This window comes from Terrapene carolina, unplaced genomic scaffold (genome assembly GCF_002925995.2).
Source record: "Terrapene carolina triunguis isolate 2854851 unplaced genomic scaffold, T_m_triunguis-2.0 Scaffold234, whole genome shotgun sequence".
Lineage (NCBI taxonomy): Eukaryota > Metazoa > Chordata > Testudines > Emydidae > Terrapene > Terrapene triunguis.
Genome location: NW_020664585.1, coordinates 12,798,986 through 12,814,933, shown reverse-complemented (window position 1 = coordinate 12,814,933; position 15,948 = coordinate 12,798,986). Strand labels below are relative to the sequence as shown.

The window sequence follows — 15,948 nt, the reverse complement described above, 5'->3', positions numbered from 1 at the left end:
AAAGCATACTGAAATGCTTTAAAAAAATGTTTAGAGTATGTTTAGTAGTGCAGGCTGAGAAACTCTTTGTAAGGAAGTGACTGGTAAATCTTTTATAATCAGAATTTTCTATTTAAATTGCATACACTAGCTGTTCATAAAACAGCAAACTAAACACACTGACTTTTCAGTGCTATCATACAGGTGGTATTTTTTGAAAACGGAAAGGGTATCACTATCTTAACCAGGGATGCTCAAAGTGATACTCCAAAGTCCTCCTCAGGGCTTCCCACCTTAGGTCAATTTGCTAACTTCTTTGTTAACTTTCAGGACAAGTTGCACCGCCTATTTCCTCAAACTTCTCCTAAGGAGAGGAGTTGATGGGTAGTGTTTCCTTGTTATAGTGTAAGTGCATTTTTTAAAAAATAAATACACATGCAGAAAACAAAATATTGAAGAAATAGTTCTCTTTCAAGTCTGACCTTGAAAAGGTGAAGAGAACCCTCTATTCCCACTGGCTACCAGTGTCACTCAGAGCTCTCGGTAACTTTTGGTACTGGGTCTCTACTCACCAAGTCCTAAATTGTTTATGGTGCTAACTGCCTCAAGAGATGTGCATGTATATTGTAGTAATAAGTCAAGATAAAATGCTACAAGAAAACCACACAAACAGTAGTAAAAATGCAACTACAGCAGAAACCAATTTGACTATTTTCAAGGTACAGTTTAATGCAAAAAGGCTTAAAAATGTCAGTTGGTCTCAATAGCATCAAACATCGTACACGTGGTACCAGAGGAATCAATTTTGAAGGTATAAAATAAAACACAGCACTAGCATTACTTCAAAACCCGTTTGATAGAGGTAAAACAGGTTTGCTCATTCTTTGCATCTATCTACACAGTTGTGACAAGCATAACTTCAGCACAACATCACTGCCACACCTAGTTGTCAAATTTCAGGCAGTAGTAGGCTGATGGCAACATGGTGTGCAAAAGTACATGTCATCGATAGAAAATGCTAACTCTTTCACCTCTCAATACAAAGATAACATCTCAGGATGACTATTCCAATTTTTTAGATGGATTTTATACTACTTAGTGAATTATCCCACCAAGTTTCCATTATGCACACTAGATATTAAACTCCTTCACTTAATGTCTTCTAGTTCTTTCTTGTTTCCAATGCTCCTTAACAGAGAGATAGCCTGTTTTTTTAATACAGCTCTCATTCTTTATCTTTTGGTTTATTCTGCACATATAGTTAAGATTACGAAGCACATGCTGATCATCTGAGTTATGTTAGAGTGCTGCTTCCTCTCCACCCACTTGAAGCAATGGAAAATGGAAGTAGAGTGCTCTCAGACTTCAACTGATGTAGAAAGGGACTAGAGCACTTCACAGACATTTTTAATTTAACTGTTTGGCAGGAAGGTGTTTTTAGTTCTAATTTGTTTAACTCAACCAAGAATATGAAGTTTGAGACAGTCTGACTGGAACTATTTCCTTCTCTCTCCACTAATCAGCTTGTCTCTCTCACCAACAGAAGTTGGTCCGAAAAAAGATATTACCTCACCCACCTTGTCGCTCTAATATCCTGGGACCGACCCGGCTACAACACTGCACAATCCCACTGGTCATTCTCCAGTCCTCTAAGAAGTCTTGTAGTTAAAATGAAAAGTCAAGAGTTCCTAGAGGCCTCAGCCAGGTTGGGTTCCCATCATTCTACACATTATACAACCAGATACTAAATACTACACATTAAATGACATAATATAAACAAGGAATTACTGCATTCCCTGATTACTTTTTATTAATGTTCCCAGGCCTTCCAATACTTCAACAGAAAGGCCCTTCAGCAACCGAGTCCAAGCTGAATTTTAATATTATTTCAGGATCGCATCGCTCCTGAGTCCATGAATGCATTTATTTAATCAATCCTCCTCCTCAGAATGCTATTATTCTCTCTTTATGAAGAATGTAGGCTCTGCTTTAGTTCCTGACATGGGCAACAACCCTCTAGTGTCTAGATATAGGCCTACCTTGTAGATGAACTGTAATTGAACGTGCAAAGCTGGAGAAGTACATAAGAATGGCCATACTGGGTCAGACCTATGGTTCATTTAGCCCAGTATCCTGTCTTCCAACAGTGGCTAGTGCCAGATGCTTCAGAGGGAATAAACAATTTATCCAAGTGATCCATCCCTGTTGTCCACTCCCAGCTCTGTCAGTCAGAGGTTTAGGTACTCCCAGAGCCTGGAGTTATGTCCCCGACCATGCTGGCTAACAGCCATTGGTGGACCTATCATCGATGAACCTAATTATTTTTTGAAAAATCTTTTTTTACTCTGGTTAGCCAACGGGGCATTTTTTCAGTTCTCTTACTCTTTTTTTTTTATTTGGACTATACATATAGTTTGAGCCTCTATATTGAGTAGAAATGAAAATCAATTAAAAATTAAATTAAAGATACTCCTAGAGTAAAAAAGAAAGCTACAGTTAGCCAGGTAAAATTTTAGCTCTCATTTATGTTATAAGATGGGACATACATTGTGATCAGTATTTCATGATTTAATTATGAACCAAAGATTGATGCCTACTGTTGTCTATGATAATTATTCCATGCAGTGACAGAGCAAATACATTTTCACTCAAAAGATAGTTATTATGGCTGTAATAAAAATGCAAGATTATCTTATTTTACCTTAAAAATCAATAGGATAGTCTCCTGATAATTAAAAATAAATATACTTTTAGAACATGTGTTAACATTTAACTTTTTTTGATCCATGATGCTTCTTTAAAAGCTTGGCTAGTTAAAATGCAAATCTTACAAAAAGGATCTATGTAATTCTTAAAGCTACAGGGCTTTAAGAAGCCAGCAAGATACTGTTATGCTCAGCTGTTATCAGTAGACTAACTTGAATAGTTTTATACTAGTGATAAATTATTTGGCCGTTCTATTGTCTGCTGAAAAAAACTGGTTAATGATTCAGTAATCATCTTTAATCCAGATACGGTAAATTCCAGTAACCGGCTCACACCGACAAGACAATTGCCCCTAATTTCTTTGATGACAATGATCCAGAGAGGCATTTAGGGCAGTGAGGGGACACTACTGTTAGTTCTATTATTCCCCAGAACCAGATCTTAAGTCATTATCAACATTCAAGCAGCTTTCAGCCTTTGCCTGTATGAGAGAGCAACACTGTACTGACTCACTCAAACAAAGATTTTGAAAACTCCCCAGCTGATTCTTGCCTTGTATTAGATCTAGTGAGGTTGACAACCATATCCGCAGACAAGTATTTTAGTGGTAGGAGAGAGAGGCAGGAAAGCAGCCTCTCACAGGCCATATGTCTAAGGCTATGTCTACACTCAAAACACTGCTACAGAATGTCTACAGCTACCCTGTTGTAGCACTTCAGTGTAGAACCATAGAACGTCAGGATTGGAAGGGACCTCAGGAGGTCATCTAGTCCCACCCCCTGCTCAAAGCAGGACTAATCCCCAAACAGATTTTTGCCCCAGATCCTTAAATGGCCCGCTCAAGGATTGAACTCACAATCCTGGGTTTAGCAGGTCAATTCTCAAACCACTGAGCTATCCCTCCCCCATTGCTGTAGGTAATCTCCTTCTCCCATTGCTGTAGGTAATCCACCTCCCTGAGAGGCAGTAGCAAGCTTGAACAAAGAATTCTTCTGTTGACCAAGTGTCTAACCCAGGGGTTAGATTGGCTTAACTATGTCTCTTTTACACATCCAAGAGTTGTAGCTAGTCTGATCTAACTTTTCAGTTTAGACCAACCATAATTTTCTTGCTGGCATTCTTCACAGGCAGTAAGAGGTAATCATCCCCACTGATCAAAGATTGAGCTTTATAAGAAATGTGCAACGTGTTACTCCAAACCGACTTGCAAATTCCTCCAGTACCAAAAACACTGGTTCTTTACACTATATAAAGGTTCAGTGGAAAAGAGCAACAGCAAAAATAAAACATAAGGGACCATGTGATCCCATTAGTTGTGCATATGCAACTTCCACTGAAGTCAACTGATATGCAACTGACAGGATGATTAGGCCCCTGGATTCTCTCACCACCAGTCTTTCAATATAACTCAGTGTCCAATTGTCTGGGGCTTATTGTGCACACACATTGTTTGGGTCTTGTATTAGCATTTCCAGCAGCACAGTTTTACACTAAGTTTAACTCAATTTTCAATTCTCTAGATAAACCACATGTATGCAAACCACAGCTGAACTGTACTGAAACCTCAAAATGCCTCTTCTAAAACCCAATTTATAGATTTACAAGCAATAGAGGAACTGAAAATGAAAAATGCTATCAGATGTACTTTAATCTCGAGTGGGTCGGATACTGATCCACTGATTTTCAATGCAGCGTTAGATTTAAATGCGACCATGCTTTTTTTCATTTGATTGTATAGAACATACAAACTGACACAGTAATAATATTTCTCAAATTTATCTACCAATTGTGATAGATACATTTCTGTTGATCCAAAAAATATACAAGGCATCTGAAAAGACAGATTTCTAAACTGAGGTTTCTGTTATCCAGGAAGAGCTTGTAACTTCTAAGTCAGCTTAATTAAAAAATAACGTAGTCAAAGAATTTCTATGCATAGGTTCTCTCTATTAACCACTACGGTACATGGAATTTACTCTTAATTTACCTCCATATTAAAGGAATTCTCCTCAATTTTCTCAACTTCTGCTTCTGCCAGGGGATTCTTCAGGGTCTGCAAGAACAGTGCAGCTTTCCGTTTGCGTTCCGCTTGAAGCTGCTTTTCTTTTGATTCCTTGGAGGCCTGTGCTAGCTTCTCTCTTGCGGCAGCTGCCAGTCTGTCCTCTAGTTTTTGCTTTGCTATTGGAGGGAACATACAAAGATGCACTGAATTTACAAAAAATACGGTGTCTAACAAGTATTTTCACATTTCTTTCGGAAAGGATGTATAGGTACACAATATGAAGCCACATTAGTCTGTAGTCACAATATAAAACTATTAGTCTATAAAAAGAATGGCTGTTTTTCTTCAAATATTCTTTATTACAAAAAGGTATCAAGTAACAGAGGGGTCGCCGTGTTAGTCTGTATCCACAAAAACAACAAGGAGTCTGGAGGCACCTTAAAGACTAACTGATAGTCTTTAAGGTGCCACCGGACTCCTCGTTGTTTTTACAAAAAGGTAGTAAGCTAACATGTCAGGGTTTTCAATTCTTTTCCGAGTTGTAGTTACTGCTTTTATAACAACTCACTATACTCAGGTGTAGACACTGTCTACATTGATGTTTGAGGTTTAGGCAAATATTGAACAGATACCATTAAATGGACTAATTTTTTAAAGAATAAAATTTCTGATTAAATAGCCAGTAACCCTTTCAATAGTATGTCCCAATTGTTATTTTTAATTTCTTTGGTGGGGAGGGGGAGAGTGATAAGAGTTTTTCTGCTCCTCTTTTGTGGATTATTAGGGTCTTCTCAACAAGAAGAGAGGTGGGCCCAAAACCACCTAACCTGCGTAGGGATATTAATCTTTTTCCTGCCATTCCTCACCCCATTTACATACATATTCAGTGGCAGCACAAGGCTTTGTGATGCTGCTACCATTTTAAATGTAGACTGCTTTTTATACTAAAGGTTAAACTCAGATAAAAACCCTTCCTCCCCACTTCTAAATGCAAGATTTGAAGAGTCGTCCTAGGGAGTGAAAGCCTATCCATTCCCTTCTTCCCCAAAACGTCTCAAACTGCAGACAGAAGGGGAGCTGATGCTCACAGCCCAGCACAGCCACCTTGGAGAAGGGAGAGTGGGAAGGAGGGAATTTTTCTTCTTAAGCATGAAGTTTTGATTAGATTTTTCTTTTTTCTTTTTTTTTTTTTTTTTAAAAGAAGTGTGTTTCTTATCTACTCAGAGGATATTCCCAAGAGTTCAACTTCATTCTCATTTACATCACTTCCTGTCCTGCAAGATCCCCAACAGCCCTTCTCAGAAGTACAACCGTTGTAACTGTGCAGTTTAGGACATGACCCTAGAGAATTATTTTTCTGTAGCATTATGAAAGTGGCTCCCTTTTACAAGCAACAAGTTACACACTCTTTATATATAACCCCACTAAATATGATGTATGTTTCACACCTAGCAAAATATAAACATGTCCCCCCATTTAACTGCAAATATACCATCAATTTACTTTCAAGTGCATATGTATCATCTTTAATATTCTAGGAGTGAAGGGCAAGATATATATTCTTTCAATCGTTTTTTTGATAAAAGGAAAATCTGAACAGCAATTTTTCATCTACAGTAGATTGTTTATTGTATAAAAACACTCTCCTCTACATCAAGATATTTTCAAATGTTGGCCTATAAATTAACTGGATTATTTCAACTCTGTACAAGTTTCATCAAGATTCTGAAGAGAGATAAAAAACACAAAGGAGCTAATTTCACAATAATTGAACACTTAAATAAGATCTCTTCAGACCTGAAGACCATAGGGAATTCCCAGAGAAAAAAATATACCTTTGAGAGGTAAAGCTGGAAATGTATATATGTTAAACAAAACAAACCTTACTAGAACAGAGAACACTAAATATTAATTCAGAAAATACTATATGACAGTTAATTTCAAACTAACATTCCAAAACAAAAAATAATTCAACTTGCTTTCCTGCTCTTTGTCAACCTAACTGGGATACGTGTGTGCATAGCTTCAACTTTCAGAAACGTTTGATATCATTGATGTTTGAAAGAAATGAAAATCTAACACATTCTACACACATGCTGGCATCCATGAGGAAGAACCAAGGTCCCAAGCCTGTTCCAACAGATGTAGTGTTCTCACATTTGCACCAAGTATATGAAGAGTGAATGGGGTAAAGATGTGTATATCTGGCATGTATATGGAGAGAAAAATCTCTGAACCGTATTAGGTGCATGAGAGATTTGTAGTCTGTATAAAGAAGGTAGATGAGGGAAAGTAAGTTATCCAATTTATAGAATGGTAAAAGGGGTGTTTTTTCTCCTCAGGACCTTATCTAAAGGTTGAGGTACAAGATGACACCGTGATCTTTACATCACAGCATTAAGATGAGCAATGGGAGGATTTTACCGCTAATCTCTGTGTGGAGACAAAGATGTGAGAAGAAATTAATATCTCTGGCTCTTGATGGGCTGGCAGTCCAAAAGGAATTGGGTCTGTAGCCAGTATGTGAAAGTTGGTGATTGCTCACAGCAAGCAAAGAAACAGGGAAATGTACATGGAGTAAAGTAGATATGTAGGTTAATCAGGTCAGAGTTGAATCTTAAATATTTGGAACTCAGAAGATTTAGAGTTAAGTGCTTTTGTTCAACTAAAATGCTCTAATGAGGATCTTTTTGTTTATAATATACCTATCTTGAAAGAGAACTCTAGTTTAAAGATCTCTGCTGGGGAAGACTTTTAGTAGATACATTATTATGAAGGCAATATATCAAATATTTTGTCAATAAGCAACTGAATGTGTTTCTATTTCATATTATAATTAGTGATGCAAGGTAGTTCATACTGTAGTGCATACGTGTTTTCTGAACAATTCCCTGCAGGTTTATTCTTGCATAAAAAGTTCTGTCCAGAAATGATGAATAAGCAGCTATTTGATGTTGTAATTCCTAAATTAATCAGGAAAACATGAGAGTTCTTTCAAGCAGATACAGTGATGACTTTACAAGCTCCACCAGGAGAGTTAGAAACTCTTCCAAATCCCTTGAACCAGAGCTATATGGCATTTGGCCTTTTCAAGCTCTATTGACTTGACCAATCAAGTTATAAATATCAGCCAAGACATGATGGAGCTTCTAGGAAATTCTAGCTACTAATGCTAGATGTTTCTGCCTACCTTTATAGCTGTTCTCAATATGCGCGAGTTCCTATTGATGCTTGGTCAGAAAAATATTTTAAATAATTATTTTGTTTTTAGATTATCTTTTTAAATACTACTTTGAAAAAAAGAGCTTTCAAATGGAAAAAGCATAACTTTAAAAAAAATAAAAATAAAATCCCACATCTCCAAAATACCTTTTCAAAATAGCATCAGTTTGCCATAAAACTCTTCTGGCTAGAGACCATCTGAGAAATTTCAGGTCAATACGCCCATGAGGAAATTAAATTGGAGAGCAGAGGGGGGAAAGAGACATCACAAAAATGGTTTTTTAACGAAAATTAAGTTACAATGTTGACTACAGAATTATACTTTCACTAAGAATTCTTAGGTATAATTGAGCAACTATTCTTCAAAGAACTCTTGTTTACTACCTGCAGGAACACAAAGTACTTCTGACTATTAGGAATTATAGATTTTTATTATTATTCCTTCAAAGGAAATTAAGCAAAGCACACTATGATAATGTGCTATGATTACAAAAGTATCCTGATTAAACCACAAATTTGCTTAATTCTGTTCAAGTAACCTTAAAATCATTAAATACATACTTTTAAACAGGATAATAGACAAATTGCAAATGACAACTAATTAACACCTGCAATGTAATTTATATGGCCATTGCCTCTTTATTGAGTTGGAGTGATACATTTCTCCATTTCACATTTTATAAACAGATATATCAACTGTATATTTCACTGTCTCAAAATAGAAAGTCACAGGCCTTTGAACTCTGGCAAAATTAATTCTACAGGATTCAGAACAATTAGTTTTTATTAGCAGAAAAACATATTTAGGTATTTAAACCAATAACTCTCACACAGATTTAGAAATCTTACAGAAAACCCTCTTTATAATGTAACAGGGCCGGCTTTAGGACCAGCGGGGCCCCGATTCGAATACCTGGCGGCGGTCCAGGTCTTCGGCAGCACTTCAGCGGCGGGGGGGGTCCGCTCTGCGTCTTCCGCGGCACTGAACGACCCCCCGCCACCGAAATGCCACCAAAGACCCCGGAGCGGACTGCTGCTGAGTGAGTAAAAAAAATTAAAAAGGCGCCTAAGGCGTGGGGCCCGATTCCGGGGAATCGGCCTAAAGCCGGCCCTGATGTAACATGTAACCAGCAGAGTTTGAGCATACTGACTGCGTCTAACAAAGTATCAATACCTGTTAGTTATAGAATAATTCCCCTTTTAAAATTCTTGTTTCAATTAAAAAATACTAGCTAGAGGGTCCCACGAAAGATGACCATATTTTCTTAAATTCAGACTGCTGCTCCTTTAAATGAAATGTTACTCTTTCCAAAAACTTACATGTTTACCAATATTAGTAAATACACCTCTACCCCGATATAACGCTATCCTCGGGAGCCAAAAAATCTTGCTGCGTTATAGGTGAAACCATGTTATATCGAACTTGCTTTGATCTGCCGGAGTGCGAAGCCCCGCCCCCCCGGAGCGTTGCTTTACCGTGTTATATCCAAATTCATGTTATATCGGGGTAGAGGTGTATATTAAAAATATATTTTATCTGTCCAAAAGACAAGCAAAGAAGAACTCCCCTGGAATATGATAACATCTAGCAACTTTCCCTCACCTACAATTACTAAATAGTTCAGCCTCTAGTAGTTTCATTAACTTGCCACTCCAAAAATACTCACCTGGAATTTAACTGGGAAGATTTCATATAAATACTTCTGATAAATAATTCCACTAAAAAAATAAGTTGTCCCCCCCCCGCCAAAAAATACTTCGGTTGAGCCTTTGCATCTTTCTGCCATAGTAACAAAGCACATTCAGGCAAAGGGAAAGGCTACATACATATTCTATAGTTTCTAGTGTTATGAATTTAAGATACAGTCTTTGACAAATTATAATTCCATATTTCACTGTATTATGGAAATATGTAAATTTTAATTTGATTCAACTGTTAACATGTATTTATATACATGGTACATATATATTTCATATATATATACACGTCGTTTTCATGTACATGGTAGTCAGAAGTTTACTAACCTCCTTTCCAACCCTCCCCTAACTCCTTTCAACCATCTAAAATAATGTTAATTTCATGACCCTGACCATGTCACATCCCTATTGTATCTGTTCACTGGCTTTCTGTATACATAGAGTTCCAACCCTTCACCTTCACTTTTAAAGGCCTTCTCAAGATTGCATCTGCTTACAATTCTTTCCTTGTTTCTTCCTAGTCCGTCTTGCGCTCTGCTGACTCTTCTAGGCTTCTTGTTCCCTTTGTCTTTCTTCGGCTGCCCACGCTTTCCCCAGAGGCCGCTCTGCTTGTAACAGCCTCCCTCTTCTCAGCATGCATCCCCACTCTCCTTGTAATATATCCTCAAAACTCACCTTCTTGTACAGCCAGTGACCTCCACTAGTGAAATATGGCTTTACCTTTCTAGTCTTACCAAAAAAACTTGCAAACTTCACATGCACACCTTTATTGTTGGAATCTTTATCTGGCTCCTTTTTTATTTCCTGTGTTTTTCTCATTTATATTATAAATTCTTTGTGGTTTGTACCATAAATCGCAAAGAATTTCTGTAAAGCACCATGCAAAATCATACTGAGGTATACATAGAGAAAAGTTTTAAAACATCAAGAAAATACATGACTTGAATGATGAACTATTTTTTTAGTCACTGTGCAAATCCTTAATGTAATTACACTTTTCAAATTATTCTTCATAGGGAATAATTTATTATAATTTTTATTTAATGTTCATTTAGATCAGGAATATTGTCTACAAAGCATGTGGGACCAAAGTGCATAATACAGCTGTAATTTGAAAAAACAAATTATATACTCGGGGTGGTCAAACTAACTCGTGAGCCACATGCAGCTCTTGTTAAAGTACGGCCCCTACACCCCCTCCCCTTTCTCCATTTACTAGACTGGGGGGAGCTCGGGACCTCGGGCTTGCAGCGGGGTGGTGGGGTGGGGCTTCTGCCCAGTGGGGAGGGGTGTCTCAGGACTTCTGCCCAGCAGGAAGGGGGGGCCTCAAGGCAGGCACGCTCTGGCTCTCGAACTTCTGAACATTGTCATGTGGGGCTCGGAGGGCCAGTAAGTTTGGTCACCCCGTTATATTCTTCAATCAAAGTTGGTCTGGATGAAAGTTTTATTTTCATTGATTGATAAGCAGTTGGAAAATCATCATATAATGCATATACGGGACCACCAAATGGTGTCTGGGAATATCCTGTACACTTGAAATGTTTAATTGGAAAAGCTTTATATAAATATGTACTGACAACCTTTTAAAGTAGCCAAATGCAAGTCTGAGCTATCATCTTCATTACTATTATACATTCAAGGATATTCTACAAATGAAATGGTAATTTAACTGCATTTGTTAATTATGAGATTACAAAATAAAAGTGATTTTTAGTGTAGAAATGTAGTTGCTTAATCACTAGTAATAGATACTTTGAAACTTTTTATAAGGGGCGAAACCCATTTCTTGAGAGACTTTACAGTGCTTTGCTTCTACTGAGACATTTTCTTTAGATCAAAACCTAATTAGACTTTGTATAAAGAAAAAAGCTAGATGAAGATAATTCATTCCTATATGTGAAAATAGTCTTCATATCCACAAAAAGTAAATACACTTTTTCTCATGCACATTAAAGGTGATCACTGACTTTTTTCAATTAAAATAAAATACACTCAAAGATAAGGATTAGACTACTACAGATTCAACAATAGAAGATGCATTGAAATAGGTTGATAAAATAGAGACAAACTTTGTATGTATAATAGCAAATTAGGATTTAAAATATATATTTTAAATATCATGACCTGTAACATATGGCATAAATATTTACATGCTATGGGTTTGTACTAGAAGCCACAGCAGTTAGACCTCCTGCCATAAGAATCTTTTCTCTTCCAGGTTGTACCATATCTCGTGGAGTTTGTGCTGGGGAAAGATACATCGTTCCAAAATACTATTTTAATGATATTTTTGCAGTTAAAAATACAGACTAAAAGATCACCTATCATATTCTCTAAGTACCTTTGCCAGCCATGAAAAATGAAACATACCAATAGAAATCCAGTTGTCTATTCTCAGCTAAAAGTAATAATCCAAGCAAAAAACAAAAACAAACCACACTCCACAGTGCAGCACTGACCTCACCCCTCTTTATACCCAATGCTCCTCAAAGTTTATATAAACTCTGCAGCTTGCCCCCCCGCCCCGCTTTTTTTTTTTAAAACATACAACTGGTATAAGCAACATTCACTAATGATTAGAGAAAAAAAGTTTTAGTGTATTGTGTGAATCTCATAGCACTTTGTATAGTCCTTTTCAGTTTCCACTATAATTTCCTGCATTCTACACAGATGCTGGATGGATATTTTTTCTGTGTCAAGTTTTTGGTATGTATTTTCTTTTAATGGCTAACATTTTCTATGTGGTACACAATTCTTGTTGTTAAACAATTGTATTCCATGTTTATATGTATTAGTTACTATATCAAAAACCTTGAATCTGTGACAGATATGCATCACTGCCGTAGAGTAGAATGCATAATGCAAAAAGGATATGCTATTAAGTGATTCCATGATACATTTTCTGAAGCAGCAATATTCGTTTGCAGGATAAAAAGATATAAGTGACCATGAATACTGGCATGTATATAAAAGCAAGGTTCTAAAAACAAGCGACATCAATGTTTTGTTCATACACATTGCCAGCATCTTCACATTTATAAAATTAACGTCTATGTGAAATGGCTTGAGGGTGTCTGATCCCCTTAAATGATCACTTCATTCAAATCTTCTCTGCCCCCAAACACACAAAATAAACAGAGCAACAGGCAAAAGCTTATAGCAATGCATTACACCAGTAACAAGAGAGCAACATGTCTTTAGAGAGTATGAGTTTAATACATGACCGGAAGAAAGCTGGAAGCATTAAAGGTTCTACAGAGAAAGCCATGTCCATACATGTTAATACAGCCTTAAAACTAAAAGTTTAACATTTCACTCAGGAGCTGTAATCAAAACAAAGAAATATCATATGGACTAATAAAGTCACTCTGCTCCAGTGTATTAATTTGTTGCTGGTAGGGATGCCAGCTTGATTCCTTACCATCTAAATTGACAACAGCAATGTATTGGAAGTCTATTTAAGTGAGGAGATTAGCAGGGGAAGTAGAGAGAACAGTGATTCAAAATGTTTTCAGAAACAGAAAACATAGTTAAGATCCAAAGTAACTAAAATCAAGTCCTATTTACAATGCTTTTGAGGTCTGAAAAATTCAGACTACTTTAGGCAATTTATCATTTTCAGTATTATTCAGCATACCTTGTTTGGCTTCCAACTCCTCTTGGGTAAGCTGAGGTTTTTTCTCTTCGACAGCAGTACAGGGAGCGGCGAGTGTTGGATTAATATTTGAAGAGCTGCTAGCATTCTCTTGGCCTTCCTTGCCCTCTTCCTCCTCCTCATCACTGTCATCATCTAGCTTAACACGGTTTTTCTCCAAGGGAAGGAGGTCATTTTCTTTGGCCTTGATTGCAAAGCTTATTGGAGCAAATGATGCTGTTGGATAAAAGAGTAACACTTTTACGTATCACTAGCACTACTGTGGAAAGCAGGTTAAATTCTTCTGCTTAATTAATTACCATCTCTGCAGATTAAACTCTGAAAGATGAAACATGACTGCCCCATTTTTACAATCCTCTCGCCCAAAACTCAGTGTGCTGTTAGCAGTACACACTACTCTGGGGAAAGGGAAAATGGCTGATCATTTCCCCCCCGCCAATGTTTTCTAGCTGCTTCTATAAATTGCTCAGCCTTCTCATTAGAGATGCATTTACATGCTGTTTTCAGTATTCATCACAAAAAAAGTTAAATAGAACTAAAGTTAATTTTTATATCTGGTCCAAAAAAAAAACAAAAAAACACCACACATTGTTTATATAATCTCTTCCTTGCAAAAACTAGTATTCAGCTTTTGAGTGCTTAAGACCAGCACATGCTGATGTTTGCTACACTCTTAAATAATTCTATTGTTTAAGGTTAGGCATGATTTATACATTGTGTGCTACAGCTGAAATAAAGAGAACTTTAAAAATACATTCATGAAGTTTGTAGCTTGGAAATGCTTGAGACATCTAGATTTGTAGTATTAGGCCAGGGGTAGGCAACCTATGGCACGCGTGCCGCCTTCGTCACGCAAGCTGATTTTCAGTGGCACTCACACTGCCTGGGTCCTGGCCACTGGTCCGGGGGGCTCTGCATTTTAATTTAATTTTAAATGAAGCTTCTTAAACATTTTAAAAACCTTATTTACTTTACATACAACAATAGTTTAGTTATATATTATAGACTTATAGAAAGAGACCTTCTAAAACGTTAATATATATTACTGGCACGCGAAACCTTAAATTAGAGTGAATAAATGAAGACTCGGCACACCACTTCTGAAAGATTGCCGACCCCTGTATTATAGGCTGTGCTTTTTTACTTTACATCTTACAACCCTTGCTGCATGGGGGTAAAAATACATTCCTCCTCTGCATTTCATACAACTTGACACCTTAAAACTGAAGCAAACAAGTAGTTACTAAATTTCAATCTCAGTATAAAAATGGCCTGTAGAAGGCAATAACTACACTACACCATTGTTAAATCATTATGAGGACAGATTAAAAAGACACTTTTCAGCTTGGAAAAGCCACACCTAAGAGGTCTGTACAATCATGAATGATGTAGAGAAAATGAGTACTGGTAAGTGTTATTTACTCCTTCACACAAGAACCAGGGCTTACCCAGTGAAATAAATAGGAAGCATGTTTAAAACAAACATAAGGAGGTAATCCTTCACACAGTGCACAGTCAAGTTGTGGAACTCATTGCCAGGGGAAGATGTGAAGGCCAAAACTCTAATGGTGTTCAAAAAAGAATTAGATAAGTTCTTGGAGAATAGGTCCATCAGTGGCTATTAGCAAAGATGGTCAGGGATGCAACCCCAAACTTTGGGTGTCCCTAGCCTCTAATTGCCAGAAGCTGGGAGTTGACGACAGAGGATCATTCAATGATTGCCTGTTCTGTTCATTCCCTCTGAAGCATTGGCGACTGTCAGAAGACAGGATACTGGACTAGATGAACCACTGGTCTGACCCAGCATGGCCTTTCTTATGTTCATTTAGCTCAAACTTCAATGAAAAGACATCAGTTTAGTATTTATCTGCTACTTGTTGAGCTGCCTTTTCTGACCTGCTGCCAGGTTTGACAGAAGGAAAACACTCAGGGCTAGTCTACACTGGCAAAACTAAGTGCCTTGTGTAGTCGCTGCGCAGCACTGGGAGAGAGCTCTCCCAGAACTCTAAAAAAACCCACCTCAATGAGGGGCGTCACTCCCAGCGCTGGAAACATGGCTCCCAGTGCTTGGGCACTGTTTACACTGGCACTTTACAGCGCTGCAACTTGCTGCGCTCAGGGGGGTGTTTTTTCATACCCCCGAGCGAGAAAGTTGCAGCGCTGTTATTTGCAGAGGGCTTTGCAGACAAGCCCTCAGTCATCCATTGGATCAATTGTATAAAAAGTTACAAGTCACAGGTTGAAAAAATATTATAAAAACACATGGACAAGAGGCCAACGGAGCACACAAACTTTTATTAACACTTTGGTATCAGCAGTTGGAATTTCCCAATGAAAATTACTGAGAAATAAACAAGTAAGTTATAGACAGAAAACTCTTTTTGCTAAAAGGCAAAAATTTTCAGATGCTTAGATTTGTTATAACAAGAATCTACCTGATATGCTAAAAAAGTAAAGATAAAATTCCAAGGCAAGTGAAAAAGTTCACATGGAATAGTTTTTTTCCATAACAGTATAGCACTCTACAAATAGAATAATACTGAATATACCTTTAGTATACTCAAAATACTGAAAAGTGGAAATAGCATGCAATTTCTACTTGTCATTTGGACAAAACAGGACATTTTATAAAACAGAATGCTGAAGTTTAAAATGGTATTGATAATGGGAAAAAATTATTTCCCCC

At 37.2% G+C, this 15,948-nt stretch overlaps 1 protein-coding gene across 7 annotated transcripts in view; it reads right to left on the bottom strand.

The window, feature by feature from the left end:
- SFSWAP (splicing factor SWAP) overlaps positions 1-15,948 on the bottom strand; it is a 104,954-nt gene that overhangs the window by 35,550 nt on the left and 53,456 nt on the right. For all 7 annotated transcript variants that reach the window (XM_024205744.2, XM_024205747.2, XM_024205745.2 and 4 more), the window contains exons 12-13: positions 13,245-13,478; positions 4,673-4,863 (exon numbers count right to left, since the gene is read on the bottom strand). In XM_024205744.2, the coding sequence (XP_024061512.1) occupies positions 4,673-4,863; positions 13,245-13,478 (425 nt within the window). The remainder of the gene's footprint in view (positions 1-4,672; positions 4,864-13,244; positions 13,479-15,948) is intronic.